A 16,684-nucleotide genomic window follows, 5' to 3' on the forward strand; every position below is an offset into this window, starting at 1 on the left:
AGAGTGTCTAAACCAGCAGATCTGAGCTAGGGGTCAGGGAATAGTAGAAATCAAGTCCTGGTGAGGGGCCGGTAGAGCAGTGGGCAGACCCTGGCCAACAGTTCACCAGTACACATCCTGACATCCAGAGGTGGATGTGGGACAGGGGCGTGCTGGGTCATGGTTAGTATCCCAGCATTTGCCAAGAAGACCAGATAAGTCTGAATAGCCTCTGCCCTGCCTACTACACACCCTTCAACCTCCAGGCATCAGGTCAGCAGTCCAGTACCTTCAGATGATGGCTTCTGACCTGACTTCTGAGAGGACTAGGTGCCCACAGCCTAATTTCCTGACACGTGAAAAGAGAAGAGTGTTTCAGGACATCTCTGTTTCCACAAGGAAGTTGTTGCCCATTTAGCTTGAGAAGCAATAGCTTCTTAGAAGAGAAGAAAGGGAACCTCAGTGGAAAAAGAAACTGCATTTGAAATTCAATAAGAAATTTCTCAAACATGATTCTCCTTTTTTAGAAAAAGTGTATGGTAACTTAGCATTTCAACTTCTTCTCTGGATTCTCCCATCTGCCTTTGTTCCTTCCCTCATCCCGCCACAGGTCTGACCAGAGTTGTTCTTGCCAGTAATGGCAGCAGCTGGCATATCTCTCAGCTGCCCATCAGGGATGGGAGTGGTTTATTTCCCTCCTTGTTGCAGTCTCAGAACTAATGTGCAATCACATGTACCCCGGCACACAAGGGAGGGGTTAACTGGCTCCTTCCAGCTAAGTGGGGGTGGGACAGGAGTCTGGGGGCGGCAGGCAGTGGGGAGGTGTGCACAGAGTATCCAGGAGCTTTGTGCTTCTGTGAGAAGAGCATGCAATTAAGCAGGTAGGTGCATTTGGCTTTTTAACATTTATGCAGTTAATTGCTCTGACTTTTTCTGTCTTCTGGCCTTGTGCTCCTAATATGTAATCTAATAGCTTTCTTTTTTTTTAATGGCTGGCACCTCAAAGACCACTTTTTGCATGTTGATTAGACTTAGAACGTTTTGGGTTTTTTGCTCGTCTGAATCCAGGAATCTGAAAGATAAATGTTTTCTCTCTCTGCTTTTAATTTTTTTGTTTAACTGTTCATCCCCTAGGCCTCCCAGTAACACTGGATGCAGGAGACAATACATTGGCAGTGAAAAACAAGCTGAACCAGTTGTAGTTTTAGATCCTGTTTCCACATATGAACCCCAAACCAAAGACCACGTCGCTGAAAAAGATCCAACTCAACACAAGGATGATGAAGGTGAAATTAAACCAGAATACAAAGGAGACAGTGTTGAAAAAATAAGAGATACAGACAGCTCCAACTGCTGATCCAAAAACCATAAACCAGAAGGCGGATATGTTCAGAAGTCCTTTTTAACAAGCACATGATTTAGTTTTGGTGTATTGGCAAGGGCTATAGACATTCTGTTCTTGTCACTGTATTCAGAGTATAGGTTCTTTTTTGATGTCACTTTTGTAAGTTCACTTATAAATATAAGTAAGCTATTTAGCAAAGTGCACATTCTTTATAGTTTTTTTAATCTTTATAGGGATAAGATTTTTTTCTAGTTACTGTATTAAGTGTGACTTCTTTTAGAAGTTTACAAAAAATTCATGTTATCTTTTTAGGTAATGTGCATACCACTAATCAAATGTAATGATGAAAGTTTGCAGCACTTGTGTATAATTGGATAAACAGAAGTGACTAGCTTAAGGTGATTTTAAAAGCCCCCAGAGAAGCTTCTGTTTTGGGTCTGATCCTTTTTTGATGGAGAAACTTCAGTAGCATGGAAATTGTTAGGCACTGTGGCATACAAATTACTTTCTAGGATATACTGAGATAAGCTTAAAATTCAGGAGCTGATGTCAAACTAGTAGTCCCATACCCAGTGTTAATTACACACATTATTAACTGTGGGATGAAAAACACATACTATTGATTGTGTCCAAAGCCTCCCAAGGACTTTGGAGGGAAGGCTCTAGTGGCCAGAAGGCAGAATTGAGGTGAAAGTCCAAACCCTGAATTTAATAGAGTATTATCTTGGTAAACCGTGTGCTCTGTGCCGTGAGTTAATTGTGTTTTCTCATGGACTCATGTGGCACAAGGACCATATTTTATCACAGTTCTTATGTACAGTGGAGATGGGTGACTAGCATACAATTGTCTTGCTTCACTGCTGTTCTACATTACACAGGTTTGTTGTTCTTTTTAAAGAAATTAGGTGGTAGTCTCTAAAAATACAATGTTTCAGTCTACCACAGTGAATAAATAGAAATGTAATCAGGGATTAAAAAAAAAATCTTATGCAGCTTTTCAAAGTTGATTGTTTCAAAACTGGTGTTTGTTTAAAATAAGTGGTAATGTACTTGAGTGCATTTTTTTATGACAGTGATTCAGTAATGGTAATTTTACTATTAAAGAAAGTGAAAGGTTTAGTTTTGTTAGCATAGCTCAGCATGAAGCTGTCAGGTGTTTCTCACCTAAGGGCAAAAGAAAATGATAGTAATAATTGCAGTAGTTGTATTTTATTTTTGCACGTATGCTAAACATAGGCTTGAAAAGGTGGATAGGCAGGTAAATGTACTTCCTAAATTTGGAGATAATTATGTTTCTGTAGGCTCGTTATGCTAGATTGTTTCCATGTTCTTCCAGTGATGATTTTACAGTTACTTATCAGTTTACTCATAGGGAATTAAAATGTAATGTTTTTCAACTGTGATTTCCCCAATTGAATAATACTGCTATATGATATACTAACTACAAACTGCATTAATTCACTTAAACAAGTTCTGTTATGCTGTGATTTGAACTCTCCTCACCACACTTATTAAAAAGCACCAAGTTTCCCATTAAAGGTCAATTGTGGTTATTGACATTTTTGGTTTAGTTCCCCAAACTTGACATTCTTTAATATGAAAATTGTGTAAGACTTGATAACTTTAGTAATTTTTAATAATCCACAAAATGGTTTATTTTGAGGAATTCTATTATTTGTTTCTTCCTGCTTTCTGCATTCCCGTGTCTGTTATCAGCCTGCTGGCATGTGTCTTACACATATTTAGGAATATAAAAATATGTACACTTGTCATTCCATATTTAATCGCACACCCTTTCCAGGGTAAGAAGTTAACCATTTGTGAAATGTGTTAGCCGGACCAGGCAACATTTAGTCACTGGTACAGTATTTTGAAAGTGTTCTTGCCTTTTCTGAGCTGCTTATTTCTTCACCAACATCACAAAGCATTTAAAATTAATTTGCTAAAATTAATTCTAGCATCCTTTTGTATCTGAGATAGTCTCACATAAACTCCTCACCTACAGTGGTTTCAGCAGTTGATCAGTCCTGTGGAAATTCTGATTGGAGGGAATTAACAGGGCTGTAACCACCCAGCCTTGATTGGCCTGAGTGAAAAAAGATGCGTGTTTTGGCTCTGGCTACTCGCCGGTAATTCCTCCTTCCTTACCTGTTTTGTTAACAGTAAATGTTTGTTAGAAATGGAGTAGTACAGGTAGAGATTATTGTTAATCTTTCAGACCATTTTTAGGTTGTATGGTAGGCATAGTGTATAGTCTGTATCACAGAATCTTAAAAACAAAGTTCGGATGATTTTTATAAACGCACACTATGCATGTTTAATCACTTTCATCGTGGAACAGCTTCAGCTTATATGGCAATAAGTTGTGGAGAATGGATAGCCGTCTCTTATCATCACTGACCTTAGGAAGATCATCAAGCAGCCCTTACTTAAGGATTGCATTTGGTTTGAACTTTCTTCAGAGCACTAACATTTCCCAGTCCCACTGCCATTTTTTAATATAGGGTATGATGAGTTTCTTTCATCTCTTTACATGTACTTCCATATATATATATATTTTATATCTATTATATATCCTTTAACATATATGTAGAGAGAGAGAAAATATATAAATAGAAACAGTGCTTATCACTTTCAAAAACTTGAAATGCTACACATCCATTGGTGACCCCAATCCTCAAGTAAGGAAAAGGTGAATAGGCTGTGCTCAGCGCTGAAATTAAAGTGTTGACTTGGTTGAGGTAATAAATCACCTCTTTGGTTAATTTAATGTAGTTATTCAGTTATTAACTTGGTTGTACCTTTTTTCTCTAGTTTCATTCATTTAATTATAATTTTTGTCACATTTCCAGGGCATACTCTCCTATGATCTCCCATATTTCATCTGTGTGTGTGTGTGTGTCTGTGTGTCTGTGTGTGTACATGTGCAGAGGCTATCTGAACGCTCATCCGTTGTTTATTGTTAAGCATCGGGAAAGGCAGTAGCAACAACAAACTGTGACACAGTTCTCCCAACTTACAGTGATACCAGCCAGTTCTCCTGCCCTGTGCTCTGAGAGAATCTGCCACTGAGCCTATTTTAAATCACTGCTTTTAGAGTAAGGCCTTGGCTCTGCCATAAGGCCATTACCTTCCCCTCTTAGTACTCTTTAAAAGGGGAGGTCCTCAGTATGCTTAGTAAAAACTTATAGAATATATCAGAAATCTAAACTTAGCCAACTCTCCCACAGGTCAGTACATAGCAATTTATATAATTTGGGGGAAAGACAAATGGTAACAGTTTGAACAGAGAATCTAAATCATATAAAGCAGTTGGATATTATTATATCTATAGGTATGTGTTTGAATATGTTTATTTCTGGTCATCCTCTGCTATAACCCGGATACTGGCTTTCAGAAGAGACAATTCAGCCAATCTGTATGTTGCATCATTTTTAATCACCTACTAGATTCTGTAGTAAAAATGATTGGGCATTTAATTGCTTTAAGAATATTCATTCATTGATGTGTTTACTCACTTATGCTCATTCTTGTTCCAAAAAGGATATAAGGAGACCCCCCAAAGATATAAATGATAGATGAACAACTAAAATCTAGAAAGAGATGGGAATCAGAGAAAAGGAAATTAAGGGTAGGAAAGTGAGAGGAAGCTATTTGGCTCTTAAAAAATCTGTGAAACAAGATGTACACCTTCCTGGCAGAGCTCCTAGTGTGAAAGATTTTTTTCAGAGATGTTCTGACTTGTAAAGTATGAGGTGTTTGAACTGAGTGTGGAGTTGGTGGCAAAAATATTGTACTCTTTTACTAGGTCATGACCCCCCAAAATGGACAGGAGAGCTCTTATACAAACAAGATCCCCATAGAAATGTGATGGCCAGAAGACAAGGTTCACAGGTATAATTCCGGGCAAAATACTATCTCTGTATTTCACCAAACAGTGAAATTAAAAGAAGAAAAAGCACGTGAGTTAGTGAAGTTTTAGAGCAAAACCAAAATGAAGACATACTTGAGATCTCTCAGTCTAATAATACCAGTGGTGTGGCTGTCAGCTGGGGTATGTGCAGCCCGTCTGGAAGACACTCATGTTTTGGCTGATTCCTCCACAACTTCTGTGGCGAAGATGGGCTCCGGGGGCTCAGGCAGCTCACCAGCCATAGCAGCCTTTTCAGCTTCCTCATTCAAGTAGAAAAATGTGTGTTCTTCACTGAAACCTATTAAAAACAACAATAAATTTTACTGTCTAATCCAGTGGTGCCAATTTTGACGTTCTTTGTTACATGATTTAAAGGAGACCATCTTTAGAACTGTCCAGAGGTGTTACATCACCATTAGGAAGGATTCTAGAACCACCTTAAAGTGGGCATGTTGTCGTTTATACATTAACTGCAATACACTTGTTTTGTTGAGTTTGCAGTGTACCCTTAGACAACATTCTGGAACATTTGGTTTACAGCAGACTTTGGGCAGAGGCCGAGCAGCAAAGGATAAGAGGAAGATGAACTAGAGGAAAGGCTGGTACTCTGCGTGAGACAGACCATTGCCAACTGACTATTCCAAGGTAAACCACTGAGGACTTAGCCTATTCCAGTCAGGTTCCACGTGTTTCCGGGCAGGGACAGTGTTCTAATGGCTGAGCTTTTGACAAGATTTCCTACTCAGTCTCTCAGTGCAGTGATTTGGTTTTCCAGTTTTTTGGTCCCCTTCTTATTTATTGACCACTGCCAATGTCAGCGAAATCCTCACTAATCTGTTCATCCATTCTGGAATGCTCAGGGGCTGGCACTGTCACCAGGGAGGGGCTGGGCCTCCAGTCACTAGAGTCCTTTTTGATGCCCTGAAGCAGCTGTTTCCCTTGTGGTGAAGTCTGGCTGGAAATGTGATAGGTCATTGAAGGAACCTAAAGCTTCCACAAGTCAGGATGACAAAAAAATAATCAGACTGATATGTAGGAACAGTAGAATTTTACCTATTTGAAAAAACAAGCCTTCATGTTACACACTAAACAATATAAAGTAACTTTTGACTGCCCTCGCATGACTTAGAAAGAGTCTCCCAATTATATCTTTGTTTTCTAGAAAACAAAGTCATTACCTATGTTAAACGTGACAAATGAATAATTACTATTTCTCTTGGTCACTTTAAAAAAAATGCCTATTACTGAGTCACAAAGTAGGACTTCCTTGCTTTCATATTCAATAATTGGTATGTTCCACAATACATTCTATAATACATCTATCTCATTTAATAGTTTCATTTATGGTATACAAGTATGTCAACACTGCTTAATTAACATACTTTTTTTTTGCAGTATACCAATTCTATTTTAAAATACAAAATAGTTTCAGAATTTCAAAGACAACTATTGGTCTCTTTAAATGTCTTTGCATGCTTTGTTTTGGCTATCACAGTCAGTAATATATAGAGTAAAAATGTATATTTGGGGTGTTGCTCTCCAATTAGCCAGTACATAAGGTGCTTCTACCCATGCAGATTTACAAAGTTTGACGTCGTAAATGATTGGTTCATCTCTCTTGAGACCATAGCCTTTCCAAGGTACATTAAATTAACATGCTATCTACTTGAGTAAAACGAGTTGTTGCCAAGAACCACCAGGAAAACATCCACCTTTAACTTTCCTGGGCTGTGCAGAAAAACCTTAAGTATAATTTGGACCGTAACAAAAGGTAGGCTTGGAAATTCCAATCAATTAAGTCTATTGAAAAGCATCACACAGCCTATTCATCAAGATTAGGGCTAGAGTTTTAAACATTCAGGTAAATAGATAATCCATTAAGAAAACAATACACGTGGCAAATGCCATCCTAGTTTTGTCAGCACTTATTTATAGTCTTTGGATTTCCCTGCCCTCCTGCCGAGAGACTTCTATTCCCCCATCTCCCAATCTTTGTTCTCTTATTCATGGCTAAGCGAAACTAAGCAAGAAAGCAGCACATACCCAGTGTTCCATTCTGGACAAGTTCTTCCTCTATAGTAAAGAGGCGGTTGTACTTAGTCACCCGTTCGCCACGAGAAAGACCTCCCAACTTGATAAACCGGACACCAAGTCCAACGGCCTAAAGAGGTGGGGGAACAGCTTATTTTAAATGGAGTCATATTTTGCTAAACTACAAACAGTTCTTTAGGGAGAAAGGACACTGCCCCTGTGTGCTGTTTTGTTTTTACTCTCATTAAGTTAATTTCTCATTTTGTTACATGAGTAAAGTGGCCTGCTTATAAGCTGAAAGTGTCAAAGGTAAAGAAATAGTGTGACTGTACATCAGATGCTCTACTAGTCATGTAAGCATGCTGATTTTTACCTAAGAACATTCTGGCCTTTCTTACTTCATTTTAGGAGGTAAGATTGCAGGTGCACACCCCAGTCATTTAAGTGTGCTCGTCATTTTACCAGGACTTCAATTTTTCTTCTTTTTAAAAGTTCAAAGATTAGCTGTCTGGGAGGAAGCAAGTCTGTTTCATAAAAGGTTACATGACTTTCTCTGCCAAAGACCGCTTGTCTCTGAAATACCAATTCGGGATAAAAGCAGTGTTTTGGCAATTCTGCAATTGACCGGTTCTCAGCACTTACCAAATCGACAAGGCTGTCATCAGACGACTCTCCTTCTGCACTTCCAAAGACAGCGATGTGCTTCTTACCTATAAGCAGAGGAATTCTTTTCAGTTTTAGATGGTATGGAAACAATCATCAAATATATGAGCCTCTGGGATCAAAATTTAAAATTTGCCAGATATTTAAAACTGCGAAGAGTCAATTATTTGACCACCTGAGAATTCTAACCCAAACGTTTGCATTTTTATTACCCTGATTTTATTTGTTTACCCCTTTGTAGTAGTTTAGATGATAAATACTAAATGAATGCCATGTTTCATCAAATTTAACATACCATAAATTGTAAGAGGCACCATTATTACTGCTGTAGAGGAAAAATGCTCAAATTAGACTGACGCATTTCTAAGCTGTAAGACACAATTCAAGGTCAATCATGTTCAATGTGCATCTTTGAGTCAAAATATACAGTAAGTGCAAGGGCGTCATATGCCTAAATAATAGATTTCACAATTCATGTAAAGTTTTATTCAAAGGAATCTGTCGTTCTGAATGTTGACTTATTAGGAAAGCAGTGTTGATAGTATTTAATCAATCACTTGAAGATCTCAAAACCCCTTAAAATTTGCACAGTCTACAAGCCTGCAAGCCAAAGTTCTTCCTATGGTGACAGAGTTGTGTCTTACAGGCAGGAGTTACAGCAGCAATCTGGAGTGGATGACAGAATGGCTGCTGAGAGGTAGGCCCAGGAGGAAAGACCAGGCCCTGGGGCATTCCATCCACCACCTGCACGCCACCCTGCCTGGGCCGCAGACCGGGGCAGCCTGCAGGCTAAGGGACTACAGGCATTTCATTCCATCCTCTGGCACCAGCCCAGGCCCCTGGCTGCCAGGCTCGTTCTGAGTCCTGCTCCAGGTCTGAGAACAGCCTGCTGCCTAGTTCCTGAGACCCACTCACGATATGCATGTTTCAGGCCCTGTGCATAAGTGAACAAGACTCCCATGAACTCCTGGGAATTTACAGTCTAGTGGAGGATACCAGACATTAAATAGCCTACAAGTAATTGCGACCAGTACTACAATTGAAAATATAGGATAAGAAAGGTTCAGAGCAGCCAGTGAGGGGTGGGGGAAGTCAGGGAAGGCACATAGATCTGAAGAGGTTTCATTTAAGGCAAAAAGACCTGAAGGAATAGTTAGCCAACTAAATGGTACAGGGCAAAGCATTCTAGGCTGAAGGAACAGCATGTTCAAAGACTTCAAGGCTGTAAAAAGTTTGAAGCTTTTGAGGAGTTGAAAAAAAGCCAGTGTGGGCTAGTGATTGAAAAAAAATCACTGTGGTGTCGTGTGAAGCTGAGAGGGCTGTGGCCTCAGCCACCTGTTTGCGGTAGCCCTCCCTGAAGGGGAGGGCCCACGGGCAGGGCTGTTATTGGAACATTATGAAGTGAATCAGTAGTAAGCTGCATTTTGTTTTCCAGCACCGAATCACTCACAAATGGTTGGGGTGTTTTTTTCTTCCAAGATTTATTCCATGCTTTTTATTAACTGATATACTGCATATTTAAGTGCATTATGAGTCTTTCAGAGCTATACTTTTTACTCACTGTCAATAAGATTGGTCATTTCCACCAAGTCAGACATCGTCGTTTGATTTGTGTGTTTTACGATCAGCCCGCTGCATCTGAGGATACCGATGTTCCCATCCTCTAGAAGTTTAGAGATGCTTTTGGATGCGGTGCCTGCAATTATGTAACACTTGGAACCAAGAGCATTGTAGGTGCTGTCCCACTGTTCAGAGTCCTGGGTAAATATTTAAGAATTGATCATTACAATGTGTGGGACATCAGCACAAAACGACAGGAATCATACAGCACATAATCAGTTATACACCTTTCTGAGACACACAATACAGGGGTGGGGGGCTTGGTTTGTTTGCATCTGTGGCTTCATGTTGCCCGTACCACAGCCACACAAATTAACAAGCTTCATGGAACAGAAACTTAGAGTGATTAAATTTGAGCTTGAAGATCTAGTGAATAAAATGTTAATACACATTAAATGCTATTCTCCACATTAATTCTGATGTCCTTCAAACACAGGCTCTTCCTACCCACTGTGTTATCCATGATGCTGCTGAAGACTGGTTGGTTAGGAGATTTTAGTGTTATTTCTGGTAAAAAGCCAACTGAAGGAAATGAGCCTGCAGGGACATAGACCCTCATTCCCAGCACCCTTATTTTTTATTGGTGAGACCACCAAATGAAATGAAATGCTCAATATTTAAATAGATATATACAGTCATCCCAGCTATTGTACCAGATTTCAACCTGTCCCATTAGAACAGGCCATATAGGTACATCTTATCGCATTAAAAAGAGTTGTGGCCAGAGCCTCGGGACAAGAAGCAGAAGATAGGTCTGGCAAGATTGAAGAACTAGGCTCAGCATCTTCCACAAGTGCTGGGTTGTAGCACAGGCTGTGAAAGACAAGATGGGACTGAGAGAGCCTGGGGCTCCAGTAAGATCCAGCACTCTCTTTGTCCCTCAAATTTAAATAGGTGAGTTGTCTCAAAGAGGGTACCTGCTCACTATATCTAATGGTTCTCAAATTCATAAAATCAAGAATGTAAGTTTTGGGGCTTCCCTGGTGGCACAGTGGTTGAGAATTTGCCTGCCAATGCAGGGGACACGGGTTCGAGCCCTGGTCTGGGAAGATCCCACATGCCACGGAGCGACTAGGCCCGTGAGCCACAACTACTGAGCCTGCGCGTCTGGAGCCTGTGCTCCGCAACAAGAGAGGCCGCGATAGTGAGAGGCCCGCGCACCGCGATGAAGAGTGGCCCCCACTTGCCGCAACTAGAGAAAGCCCTCGCACAGAAACGAAGACCCAACACAGCCATAAATAAATAAATAAATAAATAAAATAAACAAACATAAGTTTTGAAGTTTAAGTGGGTTAGGAAGAGAGAGTTCTATGGCACATAAACAACCCTCGTCAGATGCATTAGTGTGAATAAATCAGAAACCTCAATATCTCACACCTTTTAAAAATATGGCTTTGTAACTTCTATGCATGCATAGTAACTGAATTTAGGTTTAAAAAACATTTGGCCTAGTTGAAGTCCTGTTTCCATGAGCACTTGGAAATGATATGTGATTAACCTATTGAAGCACCAGCTAGCACATTGGGCTCGCCTGCCATCAGTCAGGCTGCTTGTAAATACACAGGTATTCCTGAAGTGCTGGGGGATACTTGTTTCATTCCATAGACAGGCACACTCCTATGTGTTTCTGCTATTCATTTGCTTAGTAAGTGCCTTTTCTCATAAATGCCAAAATAAAGCAACTCAGCCCCAGCCCAAATTACAACACATTTCAAATCTACGGATCCAAAAGGAAGATTTTCTTCTGTTTTATTATAAAATTCAAGTTGAATCCTATTACCTCCTTCCTGAAAGGATCAATTAATGCAATAATTGAAGGGAACTTGTTGATTAGCTCCACATACAGGTCAACCATCTCAGCTGCATTTTTGTAGGTTCCCATCATCACTTCATACTTTCCTTTACTCTGATAAATATAAGGAAAATATTAAAGGATAAATGATGAATTCTTCAAACATTAAAGATGTGATTCAAATTCATTTTCATTCATTTCATATAAAAGACTGCAAACAGATTACTTCCAGGCCACATTCACCTGAGAAATCTATGCATTTTACTTTAAATATCTGTTAAATGTCAACCTGGGAAAATCAAGTCAGCATTCCTCTGGATGCCCCATAGATCTCTTCCCACTGACTTCAGATGAAGCCTTCTGCACAAAAAAACGAGTAAAGAGTAGGAGGGGAGTAATTTCTTAAGTTTTATAACGTGGTGCCAGATACTGCTTGGATAGATGGGCAATAACATAAATTCATAAACAGAATAGCAATGCAGACCTGCCTACTCACTAGAACTACCATCGTTCAGCTCACAGTGAATGAATAGCTTGTTTCCTTTTCTGCGAATATTCTAAAATTTGAAAGCGGGGCTAAGTTTTTGAGATACTAACAACCAATATGAAATGTAAAGAGACTTATGTGAAGGCAAACGTGCAAGTTCTAGTAGTAACAATATTGTTTTGAAAGTGGAGTTCTAGTGCAACCCATTCATTTGAAGTCTAGAACACCCCCAAGTCATTAAGCATAGGAGTAAACGAAGCTGGAGGATCTAGTGTAGTCTCTGCAAACACAGCACCCTTATGTCCAGTCCAAGTCTGTGTCCAGGGATGGCACCTGGGATATTTAGGTACTGGGAGGAAGGTGGAACGGACCAGAATGGCTCTTTGGTTTATTAATGCCTTCCTATTGCTGCTAATAGAATGGATTCCATTGGAATTAAGCAGGTTCCTAAGAAGTCCATCATTGAAAAGATTCTATACTTCTTTTCATGTAAAATATAGCAGCAAGAACTCTCAGTTTCTATACTGCAAAACGTATGCAATCCTATCTTGTCAGAGAGGAAATGATAATGATTTTGAACTAACATTGTAAGAATTATCTGATACCAAGCTAAAGCATTTTACTGAATATAAGCAATAAATACCCATTCTAGTTAACACTAGCAGTCAGTATTTTCATAGTTCTTGGTATACGTTGCTGATGAAAACATGCAATTATTTTTCTTACTGGTATGCCTAGGAACCAATCATTATGTGAAGAATACGAAATTACATTAAATATTCCTTTATGTGCTTAGTTTCTTTAGGAAAGTAACTTTTAGAAGTCAGCTGAAACTTAGGTTTCTTACATACTATTTAAGATTTCCTTTGAAGTTAAAAGAATCACAAATTAAAGTGGAATCGTATTTGGTCATGTGCCCTGAATTTGATGTTAATTAGTATTATTAATTATTCTCCAAAAACTTCAATAACTTGGAAATACTTTTATATTTAAAAAGTGAGAGAGGGCAGACAGCAGAAGCAAGAAGAACTACAATCCTGCAGCCTGTAGAACAAAAACCACATTCACAGGAAGATAGACAAGATGAAAAGGCAGAGGGCTATGTACCAGATGAAGGAACAAGATAAAACCCCAGAAACACAACTAAATGAAGTGGAGATAGGCAACCTTCCAGAAAAAGAATTCAGAATAATGATAGTGAAGATGATCCAGGACCTCGGAAAAAGAATGGAGGCAAAGATCTAGAGGATGCAGGAAATGTTTAACAAAGACCTAGAAGAATTAAAGAACAAACAGAGATGAACAATACAATAACTGAAATGAAAAATACACTAGAAGGAATCAATAGCAGAATAACTGAGGCAGAAGAACGGATAAGTGACCTGGAAGACAGAATGGTGGAATTCACTGCTGCGGAACAGAATAAAGAAAAAAGAATGAAAAGAAATGAAGACAGCCTGAGAGACCTCTGGGACAACATTAAACGCAACAACATTCGCATTATAGGGGTCCCAGAAGGAGGAGAGAGAGAAAGGACCCGAGAAAATATTTGAAGAGATTATAGTTGAAAACTTCCCTAACATGGGAAAGGAAATAGCCACCCAAGTCCAGGAAGCACAGAGAGTCCCAGGCAGGATAAACCCAAGGAGAAACATGCTGAGACACATAGTAATCAAATTGGCAAAAATTAAAGACAAAGAAAAATTATTGAAAGCAACAAGAGAAAAACGACAAATAACATACAAGGGAACTCCCATAAGGTTAACAGCTGATTTCTCAGCAGAAACTCTACAAGCCAGAAGGGAGTGGCATGACATATTTAAAGTGATGAAAGGGAAGAACCTACAACCAAGATTACTCTACCCAACAAGGATCTCATTCAGATTCAATGGAGAAATCAAAAGCTTTACACACAAGCAAAAGCTAAGAGACTTCAGCACCACCAAACCAGCTCTACACTAAATGCTAAAGGAACTTCTCTAAGTGGGAAACACAAGAGAAGAAAAGGACCTACAAAAACAAACCCAAAACAATTAAGAAAATGGTCATAGGAACATACATATCGATAATTACCTTAAACGTGAATGGATTAAATGCTCCAACCAAAAGACACAGGCTCACAGAATGGATACAAAAACAAGACCCATCTATATGCTGTCTACAAGAGACCCACTTCAGACCTAGGGACACATACAGACTGAAAGTGAGGGGATGGAAAAAGATATTCCATGCAAATGGAAATCAAAAGAAAGCTGGAGCAGCAATACCCATATCAGATAAAATAGACTTTAAAATAAAGAATGTTACAAGAGACCAGGAAGGACACTACATAATGATCAAGGGATCAATCCAAGAAGAAGATATAACAATTATAAATATATATGCACCCAGCATAGGAGCACCTCAATACATAAGGCAACTGCTAACAGCTATAAAAGAGGAAATCGACAGAAACACAATAATTGTGGGGGACTTTAACACCTCACTTACACCAATGGACAGATCATCCAAACAGAAAATAAATAAGGAAACAGATGCTTTAAGTGACACAACAGACCAGATAGATTTCATTGATATTTTTAGGACAGTCCATCCAAAAAAAGCAGATAACACTTTCTTCTCAAGTGTGCACAGAACATTCTCCAGGATAGATCACATCTTGGGTCACAAGCATCAGTAAATTTAAGAAAACTAAAATCATATCAAGCATCTTTTCTGACCACAGTGCTATGAGATTAGAAATCAATTACAGGGAAAAAAATGTAAAAAACACAAACACATGGAGGCTAAACAGTACGTTACTAAATAACAAAGAGATCAGTGAAGAAATCAAAGAGGAAATCAAAAAATACCTAGACACAAATGACAATAAAAACACGATGATCCAAAACCTATGGGATGCAGCAAAAGCAGTTCTAAGAGGGAAGTTTATAGCTATACAAGCCTACCTCAAGAAACAAGAAAAATCTCAAATAAACAATCTAACCTTACACCTAAAGGAACTAGAGAAAGAAGAACAAACAAAACCCAAAGTTACCAGAAGGAAAGAAATCATAAAGATCAGAGCAGAAGTAAATGAAATAGAAACAAAGAAAACAATAGCAAAGATCAATAAAACTAAAAGCTGGTTCTTTAAGAAGATAAACAAAATTGATAAACCATTAGCCAGACTCATCAAGAAAAAAGAGGGAGAGGACTCAAATCAATAAAATTAGAAGTGAAAAAGGAGAAGTTACAACAGACACTGCAGAAATACAAAGCATCTTAGGAGACTACTGCAAGCAACTCTATGCCAATAAAATGGACAACCTGGAAGAAATGGATGAATTCTTCGAAAGGTGTAACCTTCCAAGACTGAACCAGGAAGAAATACAAAATATGAACAGACCAATCACAAGTAATGAAATTGAAACTGGTATTAAAAATCTTCCAACAAACAAAACTCCAGGACCAGATGGCTTCACAGGTGAATTCTATCAAACATTTAAAGCGCTAACACCCATCCTTCTCAAACTCTTCCAAAAAATTGCAGAGCAAGGAACACTCCCAAACTGATTCTATGAGGCCACCATCACCCCGATACCAAAACCAGACAGAGATACTACAAAAAAAGAATATTACACACCAATATCACTCATGAATATAGATGCAAAAATCCTCAACAAAATACTAGCAAACAGAATCCAACAACACATTAAAAGGATCATACACCATGATCAAGTGGGATTTATCCCAGGGATGCAAGGATTCTTCAATATACGCAAATCAATCAATGTGATACACCATATTAACAAATTGAAGAATAAAAACCATATGATCATCTCAATAGATGCAGAAAAAGCTTTTGACAAAATTCAACACCCATTTATGATAAAAACTCTCCAGAAAGTGGGCATAGAGGGAACCTACCTCAACATAATAAAGGGCATATACGACAAACCCACAGCAAACATCATTCTCAATGGTGAAAAACTGAAAGCATTTCCTCTAAGATCAGGAACAAGACAAGGATGTCCACTCTAGCCACTATTATTCAACATAGCTTTGGAAGTCCTAGCCATGGCAATCAGAGAAGAAAAAGAAATAAAAGGAATACAAATTGGAAAAGAAGAAGTAAAACTGTCACTGTTTGCAGATGACATGATACTATACATAGAGAATCGTAAAGAGGCCACCAGAAAACTACTAGAGCTAATCAATGAATTTGGTAAAGTTGCAGGATACAAAATTAATGCACAGAAATCTCTTGCATTCCTATACATTAATGATGAAAAATCTGAAAGAGAAATTAAGGAAACACTCCCATTTACCATTGCAACAAAAAGAATAAAATACCTAGGAATAAAACTACCTAGGGAGACAAAAGACCTGTATGCAGAAAAGTATAAGACACTGATGAAAGAAATTAAAGATGATACAAACAGATGGAGAGATATACCATGTTCTTGGATTGGAAGAATCAATATTGTGAAAAGACTATACTACCCAAAGCAATCTACAGATTCAATGCAATCCCTATCAAATTACTAATGTCATTTTTTTACAGAACTAGAACAAAAAAATCTTTAAATCTGTATGGAGACACAAAAGAGCCTGAATAGCCAAAGTGGTCTTGAGGGGAAAAAAATGGAGCTGGAGGAATCAGACTCCCTAACTTCGGACTATACTACAAAGCTACAGTAATCAAGACAGCATGGTACTGGCACAAAAACAGAAATAGAGATCAATGGAACAGAATAGAAAGCCCAGAGATAAACCCACGCACCTATGGTCAACTAATCTATGACAAAGGAGGCAAGGATATACAATGAAGAAAAGACAGTCTCTTCAATAAGTAGTGCTGGGAAAACTGGA

At 38.7% G+C, this 16,684-nt stretch overlaps 2 protein-coding genes across 3 annotated transcripts in view; one reads left to right on the forward strand and one right to left on the reverse strand.

Moving 5' to 3' along the window:
• The window catches only part of SHTN1 (shootin 1), a 101,102-nt gene extending 98,240 nt beyond the window's left edge, over positions 1 to 2,862 (forward strand). The window contains exon 15 of one of the 2 annotated variants that reach the window (XM_061192971.1): positions 1,114 to 1,213. In XM_061192971.1, coding sequence (XP_061048954.1) covers positions 1,114 to 1,125 — 12 coding nt within the window. In that variant the 3' untranslated portion in view covers positions 1,126 to 1,213. Of the gene's footprint in view, positions 1 to 1,113 lie in introns of both variants that reach the window. The other variant, XM_061192965.1, reaches the window with a different exon arrangement.
• A 2,427-nt stretch (positions 2,863 to 5,289) lies between these two features.
• The window catches only part of ENO4 (enolase 4), a 28,834-nt gene continuing 17,439 nt past the window's right edge, over positions 5,290 to 16,684 (reverse strand). Inside the window, exons 10-14 of the mRNA XM_061191115.1 lie at positions 11,332 to 11,457; positions 9,493 to 9,688; positions 7,911 to 7,978; positions 7,281 to 7,398; positions 5,290 to 5,535 (exon numbers count right to left, since the gene is read on the reverse strand). Of these exons, the coding sequence (XP_061047098.1) occupies positions 5,405 to 5,535; positions 7,281 to 7,398; positions 7,911 to 7,978; positions 9,493 to 9,688; positions 11,332 to 11,457 (639 nt within the window). The 3' untranslated portion in view covers positions 5,290 to 5,404. The remainder of the gene's footprint in view (positions 5,536 to 7,280; positions 7,399 to 7,910; positions 7,979 to 9,492; positions 9,689 to 11,331; positions 11,458 to 16,684) is intronic.

The sequence above is a fragment of the Eubalaena glacialis genome, chromosome 1, assembly GCF_028564815.1.
Source record: "Eubalaena glacialis isolate mEubGla1 chromosome 1, mEubGla1.1.hap2.+ XY, whole genome shotgun sequence".
Lineage (NCBI taxonomy): Eukaryota > Metazoa > Chordata > Mammalia > Artiodactyla > Balaenidae > Eubalaena > Eubalaena glacialis.